Raw genomic sequence first — 14,020 nt, 5'->3', positions numbered from 1 at the left:
CTCCTACCTTCTACCCGTTCCAAATATTTTGTGTTGAAGTCCTAGGAAAAAGAAAGTCGGAGTTTTCTGGGCCTGCCCGTGGAGTCTCCCTGCCTGTCCCTCTGCCTCGGGCTGCTGGCCCTCCTGCTGGCAGCCGGGGGAGGCCACTAGCTGGGGTGGGAAAAAGCAGCAATAAATAGGAACCATAAACAACTGTACATAGGAGTGCTTGCTTTTACATTTAATTATATATATATTTAAAGTTTCTTTTTTTCTCTCTCTCTGCTTCAGTGCATTCCCCTTTCTCTTAGCAACTGACCGCCTCTTGCCAGCCTTGGGGGGTGGCTGCTAACCCCAGTGGCCCAAGGTGAAGCCCCACCTAAATATTCACAGCCTCAAATACCTCGTGGGGTTTTTTAATGTGTGTGTGTGTGTGTGTGTGTGTGTGTGTGTGTGTGTGTGTGTGTGTGGTTTGTATCTTTTCAAGCAACAAAAGGTCACAGAAAAAGGCACAGGTAACTGCATACATGGTGGGAAGATAAGACAGACGGGGGCTGAGCAGAAGCTTCTTGGACAGAACAACAGATGGGACAGGGAGCCCGTGACAGCAAGATGATTTGAGTAAGTCGGCTGGAAACGTCTGTTGCCAAACACCGGAAGCCAGATGCTGAAGCCGTCGGGGAGAGGCTAAGTGCTCCGGGGCCCCCGGTCCTCGGGCTGGTGTGGGGGTGCCCTGGGCCCCCCACTTCCCGAGGCCTCGGGGGAGCCCTGACTGGTCCTGGGTTCCCCGGAGAGGTTCCTCCTCCGGGCTGGGAGGCGAGCGGAGGCCTCAGCCAGGCAGCCCACGGAACTGCTGCGGTCCAGCGGCGGGGTGGCAGAGGCCGAGGGGTTGGCTAGCGCACGCGGTGACTCCAGGCGGGGGCTCCGGGACCCTGCCCGGCGGCCCTGGGGTGGCCGGGGCGAGGCCTCGGGTGGGGTGCGGGGACTGTGCGTGGGCACGGGCTCTGCGGGCACCTCGGCTGCGCGGGGCTCCCTGTCAGGAGGTCTGCCCAGGCCCCTGCTCGTCCTGCCCCTCTCCTTGGGGTAGTCCCTGGCCTCCAGCTCCGAGGAGAGTGTGAATTTGGAGACCTTAGCCACGGGGGACACGGAGGCCGATGAGCTCTCAGTGGGACTCCAGCGGGCTCTCTCCTGGACCTCCCGGGCCCCCGTCAGGTCGCTGCCACCCCCTGAGAAGCCGCTGACCCAGGCCGTGCTGGGCCCGGGGAGCAGGGTGGGGTGGGCCCCCGGCCGGGCCTGTACCATCTGGATCCCGCCGATGGGAATCAGGGGGCACGGGGCGCGGGTCAAGTGCTGGGAGTGCAGAGGCAGGTGGCTGAAGATGTTCTCCTCTGTCCGGGCCGGGGTGTGGCCGTGGAATTCATGGGGGGTGGAGAAGGGTCGGGAGAAGAGAGGATGAGCAGGGCCAGGTGAACAGGAGGGACTTGGCGACTCGGCCTTCTGCTGGGGTCAGAAAATAAGACAGAGTAAGGCGAGGATTATGTGCTGGGCACACGGAGACCCCAAGGCCTAGAGTGAGGAGGGGACTCGCTGAGATCACAGAGCAAGTCCTGGCTGAGCTGGTCCAGAACCGAGTCCCAACCCCTGCCTATGGTGTTGCCCTGTGTGGGCGCCCTCTCTGGAACGGTGACCATGGGTACACTCAGGACATGATCCCCTGCCTCCAACCAGCTTGTCTGTCTTCTGAGGACGGGGCTGCCTGGTTGGCCCCTATGCACCTGGCCCTCTGTCTCGGTTCTGCGGCTTCTCTTGTTCCTCAAGTGGTACTGACCCAACTTAACCCTAGAACATGAGTTCCCACTCCAGGCTCTTGGCCTTCTCCCACCTCCGGGAATTTTCACACGACCCCCAAATTAAAAATCAAGTTAAGGTTCCTAGATCATGTTCCCCCTGGAGCTTGAATCTCTGCTGGTGGTGAGCAGCGGCGTTGGGTTATGACAATCTGGTGACAGAAAAGGTGTTGGGAGGGGAAAGGTAAGTTGACGATGATAATGATATCAGTGCTGGCGATCATGACAGCGGTGGTGATGGTGATACTGTGACAACCGTGATCAAGCTGATGGGGTGGCTGGAGTGTAATGATGGCAGATGGCAGTGGTGATGTGACAGTGACAGTGCTGATGGTATGACAGGGATGGTGTTAGCTGCAGTGACTCTGAGGGTGCCGGTGGCAGTCATGCTGGAGATGTGATGATTTTGGTTGAGCTCTGCCATCTGCTCAAGGAATACGTGGGGGTGGGGATGGGGGTGGGGGGGGAGGAAATGGCACAAGTATTTACACTCACATCCAAGGCCACACAGCTTATAAGTGGCAGAACCTGGTTTTAATCCTGGGTAGTCCAGCTCCAGAGTCCGTGCTCTGCTGCTTCGGACACTAAACTAACTGGTTTCAGGCACCCAGCACAGTGCCTGGCATAGGAGGTGCCCAGTACACGTCTTCTTGGTAACCGCTGAGCTGGCAGGGGTGTAGCTCCAGGTCTGAGGCCTCAGGGAGGTGTGATCTTACAGCCCCCGACCTGCCGGCGAGAAGCGGCCCAGCCACCCCAGAGACGGGAACTTACCCACGTGGAGGTGCAGGTCTCCGCTGGGCTTCTGCCGAGAAGCTTGTGAGGTAGAGGCGCGGGTGGGTAGAGAGCCCTTGGGGCCAGCCCTGAGCCTGGGCCGCGCTCGCCCGCTGAGGGGCTGCCCGGCCCCACCAAGGCCCACTTCCCTGGCAGCGCTGACCGTGGCGGTGACTCGGCCTGGCCTGGAGACCATCTCCTCGTGGGCGAGTGTCTGTGCGGGCCTGGGTCTGTGGCGCCCTCGCATTCAGGGGGCAGTTCCCTACCCAGGGGGTGGGGGGTGAGAGGAGACAGCTCGAGTCTCAGAGACCCACGGGGGAGAGGGCCTGTCTGGGGGCCAGGTGGGCTCGGGGCCGAGGCCAGTGGCTCTCGGGCAGGTGAATGTTGCCGGGGAGATGAGTCGCTTTTGGTTAGTGAGTGTTTTGGGGCGAGTGGTGGGCGGCTGCCTGCTTCTTTGCTCGGGGACCATGGCCTCCTTGGGGACACGGCCTTGGAGCTCAGGGCCGAGCCTGTGTCCTTCTCCGTGGGGCACGGTGGGGCCGGTCCCAGCCGGGGGCGGCACAGGATGCTTTGGCTGGACATGAAGCAGCTGCCGGCTGCCAAGCGCTCGGCTTCTGAGACTGGGCTGCTCCTGGTGGCCTGGTTGCCAGAGGTGGCATCTGGGGGCTGGGGGCCCTGAACAGGTGAGGAGTCTGCCGGCAGCGTGGCGGGCGGGCCGGGCGGGGGTGCCTCCGAGGACGGTCCTGATGGCTCATCCTGGCTCTCTTCCTCGTCTTCATCCTCATCTTCGTCCAGGTCCGAGTCTGAGTCCGAGTCGTCCAGGTCTGAAAACTGGTGCTCCGCCACCGCCTCTGTGCCCTCTCGCCCTTCCGAGTCCTGGAACGGGTCATCGCTTGTTCCTGAGGGGCAGACACAGGAGACCCGAGGTCAGGCTGCTCTGCTCTAGGCCCCAGAGTCCCAGTCTGCAAACTGGGCCTGACAGCCACGGCAGTGGCACAAGATAGTTGAGAGGATGGGAACGCTTTGTAAATAACCACAGCAAAAATTACCTTGTATCTACCATGTGCCGGGTTCAGTTCTAGGGCCTGCATGTGTTAATTCACTTAGTCCTCAAATAATCCCGCCGGGTCGGCACTATTCTTATCTTCGCGTTACAGATGGGGAACCAAGGTGAGAGAGTTGAAGTCACTTGTCCAGGTAAGGTAAGTAGTAGGGCTGGGATTGAACCATAGCAAACAAGATAGGTCTTTTCTTTGTTTTTTTTTTTCATTAGTATTTCAGTGCTGGCTCCACCATGAGCAAGTTAAGTGACCCTGTTGTGCCTCAGTCTCCCCCTCTGTCAAATGAACTTGACAGTCTCACCTCACAGGGTTTGCTAGGTGGAGGAAACACACTCCCGACACACAGCAAGGACTCAAATAATTATAGTCACTCTTAATACATCCATGAAGAAATCTATTACTCTGGGACACAGCAGCCTTGCTGGCCAGTCCAGCAGCACTGGGCATGGTCAGTTTACATACACGTCTGCCACTGCGGCTAGGCTGCTGCTGGCTGATACAATGGTATCTGGCAGGTGGCAGGCCCTGGCCTCTCTGGGGGTTTGGCTAGGCTGGCCTCAGGCTGGCTGCAGAGCAGGGCCTCATCCCAGCCACTCATGTCCAGAGAAGGTACTGTCTTTGCAGAACCCTTGGTGCTCCCAGCTGGGGGGTAATGGAGCTCTGAAATATCAGCCTCCTGGTCTGGCTTTTGGTGGGGCAGCCCAACCAGCTGGGTCACCGCTAACAGGACACAGGCCTAGTTTGGGGATCTATGAAATCGGCAGCAATCAGGACTCCAGGGGGAGCTCCGCTAACATCTAGTCCACCTGGCAGGCTCCTGAGGGTTTGGGTCCTGCTGGCCCAACACTCAGCTCATGTCAGTACCCACTCAACTACTGACCAGGAGAGCTGGACACACAAGCTGACTCAGGCCACTGGTGCAAACAGGCTTCTGGACTCCACCATGCAGAGCTGCCCTGGGGGTAGAAAGCCCAGCACTTGTGCTTCCCAACAGCTCAACACACAGCAGTAAGATGCATGCAGTGGATGACAGTCGGCATTCAAGAGGATGTAGGTCAAAAACTATGGGGTGGAGCTGGAGCTGGCAGGTGAAGAGAGGGCCATGGGGCCAAGGGCATGGCCTCCTGGCAGCCAGGAGCAGAACAGTGAGAGTGGGGAAGGGACTGGGGATTGGTAAAGGAGTAGGGATGGCGAGGGGGTGCAAAACATCTCTAAGTTTTGCCCCATGCATTTACTTTCCTGCCTAAGACTTTAGCGGGGGGCCCCGGAGCTCACCTCGCCTCACCTCTCCTTTACATGTGGAGAAATCTAGGCCCAGAGCAGGCAAGTGCTTCCCCAACATCACCCAGAGAGTCCAGGACTAAGGTTTACAACCCTTGCATTGTGACACTGCCAGTTTAAAAATGTTTTTATGCGTTGAGAAGCAGGAAATGGTCTGGGTTTGAACCTTAGTTCCACCCCTTCCTTGCTGTATAATGTTGAATAATTTAGTTTTTCTCTCTGTATTCACTTTCCTTGTCTGTAAAATGTGAGTAAGACTAATAAAAGCCACCTCATGAAGCTGTTGGGAGGATCTTGAGGGTCTGACACCTAGTAAGTACCCAATAAACCTTAGCTATTCTCATCCCAAGTACCTCACAACCTCAGCAGACAGGCAGCAATGAGAGCATCTCATCTTGCGGTTGAAAGTCAGAGGGGTGGTGCTACTAGTCAGAGTCCTGATATTCACCAGCAAGGATCCTAATGTCCCTTTTTACAGATGAGGAAGTTGATGGGCAGAGAGGGCCGGTGGCCTGCCCCAGGGACCCAGCAGGAGTGATGGAAGCCAAGGGTCCCTTGCCCAGCACAGGGTTCGGAAAGCCCCCCACATCTGGACTCGCTCAGGGCTCTATGGGATGCCCCAGCCGGACGGCCCATTCCCAACGCCCCTCACGGTCAAGGCTCCACAAAGCTCCGCCTTTCTGTGGCCTGGGACCGGAGGAACGAAGCGCGCTGGGGCGCCGAGGGGGTCCGGCCACACGGTGGCGCTGGTGCTCAACCTCCTCAACCTCAGGGGCGGGGCTGCGGCGCCCGCCCGGCCGCCCGTAGACAATCTTTCCTAAGCCGTGCTCCCAACCGTCACTTCGCGACTAACAGACAAGCTCCTCCCCGAGCCCTCCTCATCGCAGGAAGTGGCAACTCCATCCTTCCAGTTTCTTAGGCCATAAACCTCGGAGTCATCCTTGGCTATTTTTTCCCCTCATGCTTCCCCGCCCCCCGCCCCACTACGTCAGCAAACCACTTCGGCTCTACTTGCGGAATGTATCCAGAATCCGACCACGTCTCCCCACCTCCCTCGGCCCACCCAAGTCCAACACATGCTCAGCCTGGATCACTGCCTCCAGCCGCGCCCCCTACCGGCCATCCTCTGCATACAGAGTCAGGGAACGGCAGAGGGCGTTGCTCCACCAGGCGGCCAAGTCCATCCCTTGGCCTTCACAGCCACGGCTCTCTCAGACTTCATCTCCCCCGGACTCTGGCCCTCAGGGGCTCTGCTCCGGCTGTTCCCTTTGCAGGGAGAGCCCTTCTCCAGGCCCCACTTGGCTTCCGGACATGTCCTCTGTTCACACCACTGAACAGAGAGGCCACTCCCCACGCTTCCCAGCCCCTCACGGATGTCTTGCTTCATACTCATCACCCTTGCCCTATTCCACATTTGTTCATTGCCCAGCTCCCCTCTAGAATGCAGGCTTCCCGACGGCAGGAACTATGTTTTATTCATTGCATAATCTCTAGCACCTAGAACAGGTCTTAGAACGGGTCTGGTGCTCAGTAATTATTTCTGGAATGAATGCATTGATTTCATCCTCAAATAAGGTCATCCCTTTTGGCCTCATTGGGAAAATGAAGCTGGGAGAGGGGCAGGGACAGCTCAGGGTCCCTCAGTGGACCCCCGGTGCAGTGCTAGTCAGAACGCCCACCTCCCACCCAGGGAGGGCTCTGGGCTTGGGTGCAGCTGCCCCATCCAGCCCGCCGGGCACTGCAGCCAGCGTTTCTGTCTGACCTTGGGCAACTGCCTTTACCTGTTTGAGCTTTGCTAAATGTCTTCAACTGAAAACGGGGCAACGCAAGTTTCTACCACAGTTACGAGGACTCAGTGAGACATCTGTAAATGGCCTGATGTGCCTTTTTGATAAGAATGGTAACCCCACATCCTCATTTTCAGGGGTACAGCCCCAAGTTCACTGTGTTCTGTTCAATAAAGGTGATTTATTTCACCTAAAAGGAAATGCGACCTAACTGTTTTGTGAGATTGTAGATACATTCCCAAATCAGAAAAACAACAAAAACAAACGAGACACAGACACACACACCTCTCCTTGTCACACTGTAATTCTTGATTCTGATTTTAGGGAATCTGGCCAAAGGTTTGCCCAGTGCAGGAGGAGTACCTCTGGCCGCTCATCTACCTGCCAAAAAAGCCCCTCTGGCCTCCTCCCTGGATGCTGAGGCTGGGCAGGGCGCAGCCACACACACTGCCTTGTCTTCTCAGAAACTGGCTGTAATGTGGCTCTAATCTTGCTAACGGGGGACTGAGGTCAGGGTGCGGTGCTGGGATAGGGGATGGGATTGGGAAGTGACATGGGGCTGTCAGGTCTGTCTGAAAACCTCTAGCTCTAAAAGGCCCGGGCGTCAGGCTCATGCCCAGAGTGTGTAAGTGTGAGTGTGGGTGTGTACCTCACAGCGTCACTGTGAGAATTTGCCAAGATAATCATGGCACGTGTCTAGAGCATGCCTGACACAGAGTGGGTGCTCAATCAATGTTGACTGTAATTACTCATGTGCTAATGTATTCACCATACATTCACTGAGCACCCACGGGGTGCCGGGCGCTCCACCTGCCTGGCAGACCTTAATGCACCACAGCTACGGCTCCCAGCACGCACTGTAAAAGTCTAGGGGGTGGGGGCGGTCATCCTGTGAATTTAACCCCTGTCGCCCTGCAGTTGGGAAAACTAGAGGGCAGGGCACAGAAGAGGGAGAGGAGGCAGAAAGCAAGGGGAGGGCAAGGGGGGGACAGGAGGAGAAGGGGGAGGCGGGAGTTGGCAGTTCATTACCTTCTTCGGCTTCCAGCTCCTCCAGCACCCCCGTCTCTTGGCACTTTTTGCTGTGGGCCTTCGACTTCATATGCTTAGTCAGATTCCCTGGAAAGGAATGAGAACAGACTCAGGTTCGGCTGGAGGGCATGGGCCCAGGGCGGCGCCTGGCTGGCAGGTGCTGGGACGTCCCTCTGCCCAGGTGCTCAGGTGGGATGCGCAGCCACAGACCCCGTGCAGGATGGCACTGAGGAGCTGGGGGAGGGTGGGGGAGGGGTGTGAGGGGACAAAGGGTAGAATGAAGAAGTGAGATGCTGATTAAAAAGACAAACAAAAAAGAAATTAAAAGACAAGTCATGTGCAATAAGTTTTTCCTGCCTTTAACTCTGGGCCCAGGAGCTGGTGACACTCATCAGACAGGATTCCCGGCCATCTCAAATACCGGGATGAGATCAGGGCTCCCATTAACCCAGCATGGGGGCTGGGTGCTGAAGATGCCCTTCTGGCTGAGGACACTGTTAGGGCAGCCCACAGGGAAGAATCTTAGGGTTTGGGAAGAGGAACCAGGACAAAGCTACTGTTAGATATGGAGAGAGGGCAGAAGGTGTAGAGAAATCTGCTAGATCCGGACCTGGGGGCCACAAGGCTGGGGCCCAAGTCCTGACTTCCTTAAAGAGTCACATCCCCTTCCTGGACCTCCAAGGTCACTGCCGTGCAGACACGGGCGGGGTTGGTGGTGCGTGCAGGGAAGGCCGAACTAAGGCTCTGCCCCTCCCCAAGCCTATGAAGCCCTCGGGGTGTGGCTGACTCTGTCCCCAGTGGGCTGAAGAGCAGAGGTGGCCGCTCTGTGGAATCAGGGGAAAGATAGAGACACCAATTCTCCCCCACGTGCGCACAGCACTTCACAGGCCACAAAGCCCTGTGGGCAGGCACGTTCTATGAAGGCGCAGCAGAGGGCCTCCAGCCTGCCCCAGAAGGATGCAGGCCAGATGCCTCAGGATGCTCCTTTGGGCTCAGCAATCACCTCCAAACTGTGATGTGCTTACATCACACAGTCTACATCTGTAGACTGCTGAATTTCCATATGGTAGTTCATACAATAAATTGTAAATTCCTTGAGTCAGGTGCTCTGTCTCACTAATCTTATCAGTGAGCGAGTTTGAGCAGATAGATGGAAGAGAGAAGAACGGACTCCAAGAACAGACACATAGAGAGATGGATGGATGGATGGATGGATAAGTGGATAAGAGGAAATATGGAGTGCTGAACAGGATGAGCAGGAAGGAGCTGGACAGATGGATGGGATACTGGATGAGTAGATAAGCAGATGGATAGACAGATGGAGGATAAAAATAAATGGAAGGATAGATGGAAAATGGATCAATAAACATATGAGAGGATGGAGAATGGGAGAGGAGGAGACATGGGTGAGTGGGAGAATAGCTGGCTGGATGCAGCACACACAAATGCATGGGAGGACAAACAGACAGGAGGATAAAAGAATGGGCAGGTGAATGGAAGGATGGATTGGTGGGAGGGCGAATGGGAGAGGTGGAGGAACAGATGAAAAAATAAATGGGAAGATAAATGGATAGGAAGACAAACTATTCAGATGAGAGGATGGGAGGAATGGATAAACAGGAGGATAGATGGGTGAATAGGGAGAGAGGGCCCATGGATGAACCAAAGGGTGCTTCTTAATCATTCTGAGAATTTTAAGGAACCTTAGGGTTTTGCTGAGAGGGTAAAGGGAACCTTAAGCTGAGATTGCCTGAGGTGTGCAGGCCTAGGGCGGCAAGGATGGAGAGAAGCTGTTTCTTTCCTCTTTCCTTCCCTTAGTCCTAGTCTGTGACTCCATCCTTCCCAAGTCAGATTTTCTTCCTTTAACTAGACAGAAACCTGGATCTTCTATTCCTGGCCAAACGGAGAGCACAGCCATAACATCCAGAGTCATTCCAGGGCCAGAGCGTCCCCAACATTCCCTGTCCCACATTGTGGGCCTCTGCCCTCACTGTTGTGAGCAGGATAAGCCTGAGCAGGACGTCAAGGGGGTGGTAAAGGCATCTGGGGTCTTCCACGGGCCAGAGAAACTGAATATCCTCTGAGGTTCTGAGACCAGCCTGCCATCCCCTGACTATCCCAGACCCCAGGGGACTATGCACACTGCTCATTCTGGCTATGACGTTATTGTTGTACCTGTTCTGCCTGGAAGGTTCGGGTCTCTACTCAACCAAGTTAGATGCTGAGCACACAATGGGTGCGTAATAACCATGAGCGGGAAATGCTCTTCTCATCCCAGAAGCAAAGTATTGGAAGGAACCTCACAGACCATGTAATCCACGCCCACCAGGCCCAGGGTCTTCCTGCTTCTGTTCTAACTCCCGGCCCTGGTGCTGATGATGCCATTAGACGAGATGATCAGGTGACGCTATGCTGTGGGAGGGCTCCCATTCACCAACACAACGAACCAACCAGTCAAAGCCACACTGCTGGCTAGTGCAGAGCCCCACGTGGAACCAGGTCTCAGGACTCCAGAGACTTGGCTCGCTCCACTCTGGCAGAACAGAACCAGCATGTGTAGGAGCTTGATGATGGCCTTGGGTTTGAGTCTGGGCTCTTCCACCTGCTAGCTGTGTGCTCCTGGGCAAGTTTCTTAACCTTCTGAGCCCCAGTTTCTGCAACTGTAAAGTAATACCTACCTCTCGGGGACGCTGGGAGGAGCATGGAGAGTGACAGCAGAGTGTGCCTGGCAGACAGCAGATGCCCACCACGTGGAACCTCCTTCCTTCCCACACTGTGTGCCCCCCTGCACCAAGTAATCGCTCTTTACTGAGCACCCGGGGGACTCTGCCACAGTCACGGGGGCGAGGAGGAGAGAGATGCTGAGATGATGCTCGTGTTGTAGCTGGCTTTACCAGTCAGTCTGGGCTCAGGAACCCCCAGGAGAAGGCATCGGGCAGGCCCTGGACGCCAGCTTCTCCTCTGGCCCTGCTCTTGGAGGCTGCAGGGAGGAGGTGGGAGTCTGAGTGGCTGCCCAGATAGGCCACGGGGTTACAGGACCGGATGCGCAGCCCCGAGTGTTATCCGGCGCCCTCTTTGGTTTCCCCTCCGTGGGCCTACCTCCCCCTCTGTGAATTGAGGGAGGTGTACCAAATGACCTCAGGTGTCTTTCTTTGGCCTGGACACCATTTCCTTGTCAAGGGTCAAAGCCTGGGCTTGCCAAGCAGAGTTCACAGCTTCTCACCATCGTCCCAGCCCCCCACCAAAACCCCGACAATCCTGGAATGAAGGAGGAAAGGCAAGTGGATGGAAAACGATGGGTGTCTGGAACAGAGGCGGACCCCATCAGCCGGTGACCCTGCCCCATTCAGCTTTGGGCTTTGACCAACCACCCTCCCTCGGTCCCTGAGGCTTGCCCCAAACTGTCAGCTCTGTCCCGAGGCGATCGGTGCAACGGCCTGTACCCAGCACAGCCACTCTGCTGGCCTCTGGGAACCTTCTGAGAAGATGACATGGGACCCCAGACCCGCACAGGGACATCCCAGTGGGCCTTTCCTGGCCGCACCCACCGAGACAACCCCTTGCTAGCGCCCAGGGGCCGGAGCTGCTGCCACGATGTCTAACACAGAGACAGAGACACAGACAGGCAGACGGAGACAGACAGGAAGGGCTCCCAGGCTGGGTGCAGCCAGGTGGTGGGGACGGAGGGCCCTGAGGACCACCTGACCCAGCTTCATCTCTCATGCAGCCTGGCTGGGCCCGAGCCCGAGGATGAGGGGAGGGAGGAGATGGAAGCAGCTCCATCTGCTATGGAGGCAGGAGCCCTGACAGGAGGGGACCTTTGGCCTCTGGGCTGGTGGCTGAAGGGTCCATGACTCCAGGGAGAAACAGGAGTGTCAGTATCCTGCGGCTTCCCTGCTCCCCGCCTTGTTCCGAGAGAGCCAAGAGGGAGCTGGCTCTGCTTCCACCTGCCACCACCCTTACTGGCCCCCCTCTAAGTCCCAGAGGTTGACATTCCAGGATTTCGGATGCGCTCACTGCTCCGGCTCTGGAAGGTGTCATCTTCCAGAAGCATCTAGGAGCATTTGCAGAGGGCTCAGCCCTCCCCGCATCACAGGGTGAGAGCAAACCCTCCTGGGCGGGGCCTTCAGGGCTCCACCCCAGGCTCTGCCCCCAGGGCACTCAGAGGGCCTGCAGACCCTCCCCTCATGTTTAGGAGCTCTGGACCCTCCAGGGCTGTGTGCTGGCTCAGAGGGACCTGGGGAGGGACGGCAGATAGCTCGGCATGTGGCTTCCAATGCAGGAATCTCCTGGAAAAGGGATGTTCCTGCCAGGGACTCTCTCAGATCTGACAGAAAAAGACCAGGCCTTTCTTCTCAATAAAGCCAGAGGGAATTGAATAGGGATTGCTCTGGGAGACTGCTCTGGCTGGGAACTCAGCCCCATGGGGCTTTCCAGTCTCACGTGGCAGGATGACGGTTCTCCACGGTGGTGGGAAGCTCTTCATGGCCCTGGGCTGGGAGGCATTCTCAGGACCGGGCTCTTCATGCTGAGAACAGAATGGTGTGGTCCCCTGGGCACACCCTGGGAATAGGGCCAGCAGTTGTGATCCACTCTGGAGGCCACCTGCTTGGCCACCTGATTTTGCCACTCCTTCCAGACAAGGGGGCAACTGCTCACAGAGAGGAAGGTGGTGGGGGTGATGCCCAGGAGGCAGGGGTCCTGGCTTATAGTTACAGCTCCGGCTTTAACAGTCATTTCTGTTTTGAGGGACCCATTTTCTGCACCGTCAAGTGGGGCTTGGACAAAAAGCTTTTTGGTGTTCAGGGTCAAAGGCCGTTATTTGAACTGTTGGTGGATTATTCCCATCTCTCTCCACCATAAAGTCCCAACTGGCCGCCTAAGGCCAGAGAAAGTGGGGTTGTAGGGGGCGTGTGTGGGACAGAGCCCACGATCAGGACCGAGGCATGCTAGGTGAGCTGTCCTGGACATGGCAGGGCTCCAGGCCTATCGGTTCTCTCTGAATGCCCTTTGGAATGCTGCTGATGAGACACCAAGAAAGAACAGGGCCAGGGCGAGGAAGGAGGATGATCACCTCTACTCAAACCAAAACCCTGGTGGGAAAGTTTGAGCTCCAGTTGAGAATGATGGTGAGAGGACAAAGGAGGGCAGCCTAACGGGGTCAGGAGACCAGAGATGGGCACCCGGTCAGAGAGGGGGCCATGAGCGAGGGGATGAGATAAACTGCCCCCCGACCTAGCACCAAGAGAACGGAAGGGGCCAGCAAGAGGAGGGGGAAGTAAGGAAGGCTCAAAGACCCGGAGGGGCCCTCCTCAGAGCCACTGCCCACCGCTCTTTCTGGGAGCAGCTTTACCAACAAAAGGAAGGTCAACAGGCGTCAAATCTCTCCAGTTCCATCTACTGAAAAACCACGTGGCTCTGGTGGGGGCTGGTGTGGAGGCCCCCAACTTGCCCAAAGGAGAAGGCAGGACCCTCGTGCCCAGCCCTGAGCCAGGAAACTGCGAAGCACGAGAGGCTGAAGCCACCAGGGGTTCGAGAGCCCCAGGCTTCCCTCTGAGGCACCTCAGTCTGCTCAGCTACCAGGAAGGAAGAAGCAGGTTGTGATGCCTTTCCTGCCTGCCCTGTGGGAGCAGCCAATGGAAGGAGCAGAGAAGAGCTCGGTCCACGTCTCGTGGACACAGCCTCACTGGTCCACACCCGGGTCCTGGGTGGCTGCAGTGGCCCTGGCCACCTCCATCACCCATCACAGCGCTCTGGTTGCGTACCCTCACCGGCCAGTCTTCCTTCCTTTCACAGGTGACTGCCAGAGCCTGAGCTGACCCTGCTGTGCAGTGTCGGGGGCAGGAATGACAGGGCTGCCGTTCGGGGGTCAGGGAGAGCCCGGCCCTGTGTCAAGAGGTGCAGAGAAGCTGGACGGAGCAGGAACGTGGTCTGAGTGGTGAGGCGGGGTGGAGGCAGGGGCAAAGTGTGGCATGAGAGGTGACCATGCGAGTGTGTTAAGTGGCTCGGGGTGGAATGGATTTCCAAACTCAAGAGCGGCAGTGACCAGTGTGGATGCTGGAGCTCATCAGGTCGGTGGATAAAGGGCTAAGGAGACATGCAGAAGGAAGGGGTGATGAGATCAAATACAAAACTGGGAACTGTGTGCGAGAGTGCCACCGCCTGGCCGTGGTGGGAATCGCACGGGTGGAGGGTGGAGGGGCCGGCGTGGGATCCAAAAGAACGGGCAGGGCAGCCGAGGGGTGCCACTGCCCAGTCTGGAGGC

At 57.1% G+C, this 14,020-nt stretch overlaps 1 protein-coding gene across 1 annotated transcript in view; it reads right to left on the bottom strand.

Moving 5' to 3' along the window:
* Window positions 1-666: 666 nt before the first annotated feature.
* The window catches only part of HIVEP3 (HIVEP zinc finger 3), a 57,684-nt gene continuing 44,330 nt past the window's right edge, over window positions 667-14,020 (bottom strand). Inside the window, exons 5-7 of the mRNA XM_007453856.1 lie at window positions 7,756-7,842; window positions 2,598-3,496; window positions 667-1,479 (exon numbers count right to left, since the gene is read on the bottom strand). Of these exons, the coding sequence (XP_007453918.1) occupies window positions 667-1,479; window positions 2,598-3,496; window positions 7,756-7,842 (1,799 nt within the window). The remainder of the gene's footprint in view (window positions 1,480-2,597; window positions 3,497-7,755; window positions 7,843-14,020) is intronic.

Source organism: Lipotes vexillifer, unplaced genomic scaffold, assembly GCF_000442215.2.
Source record: "Lipotes vexillifer unplaced genomic scaffold, Lipotes_vexillifer_v1.1 scaffold213, whole genome shotgun sequence".
Lineage (NCBI taxonomy): Eukaryota > Metazoa > Chordata > Mammalia > Artiodactyla > Lipotidae > Lipotes > Lipotes vexillifer.
The sequence above is the reverse complement of the archived record's forward strand: the minus strand, read 5'-3'. Positions and strand labels throughout refer to the sequence as shown.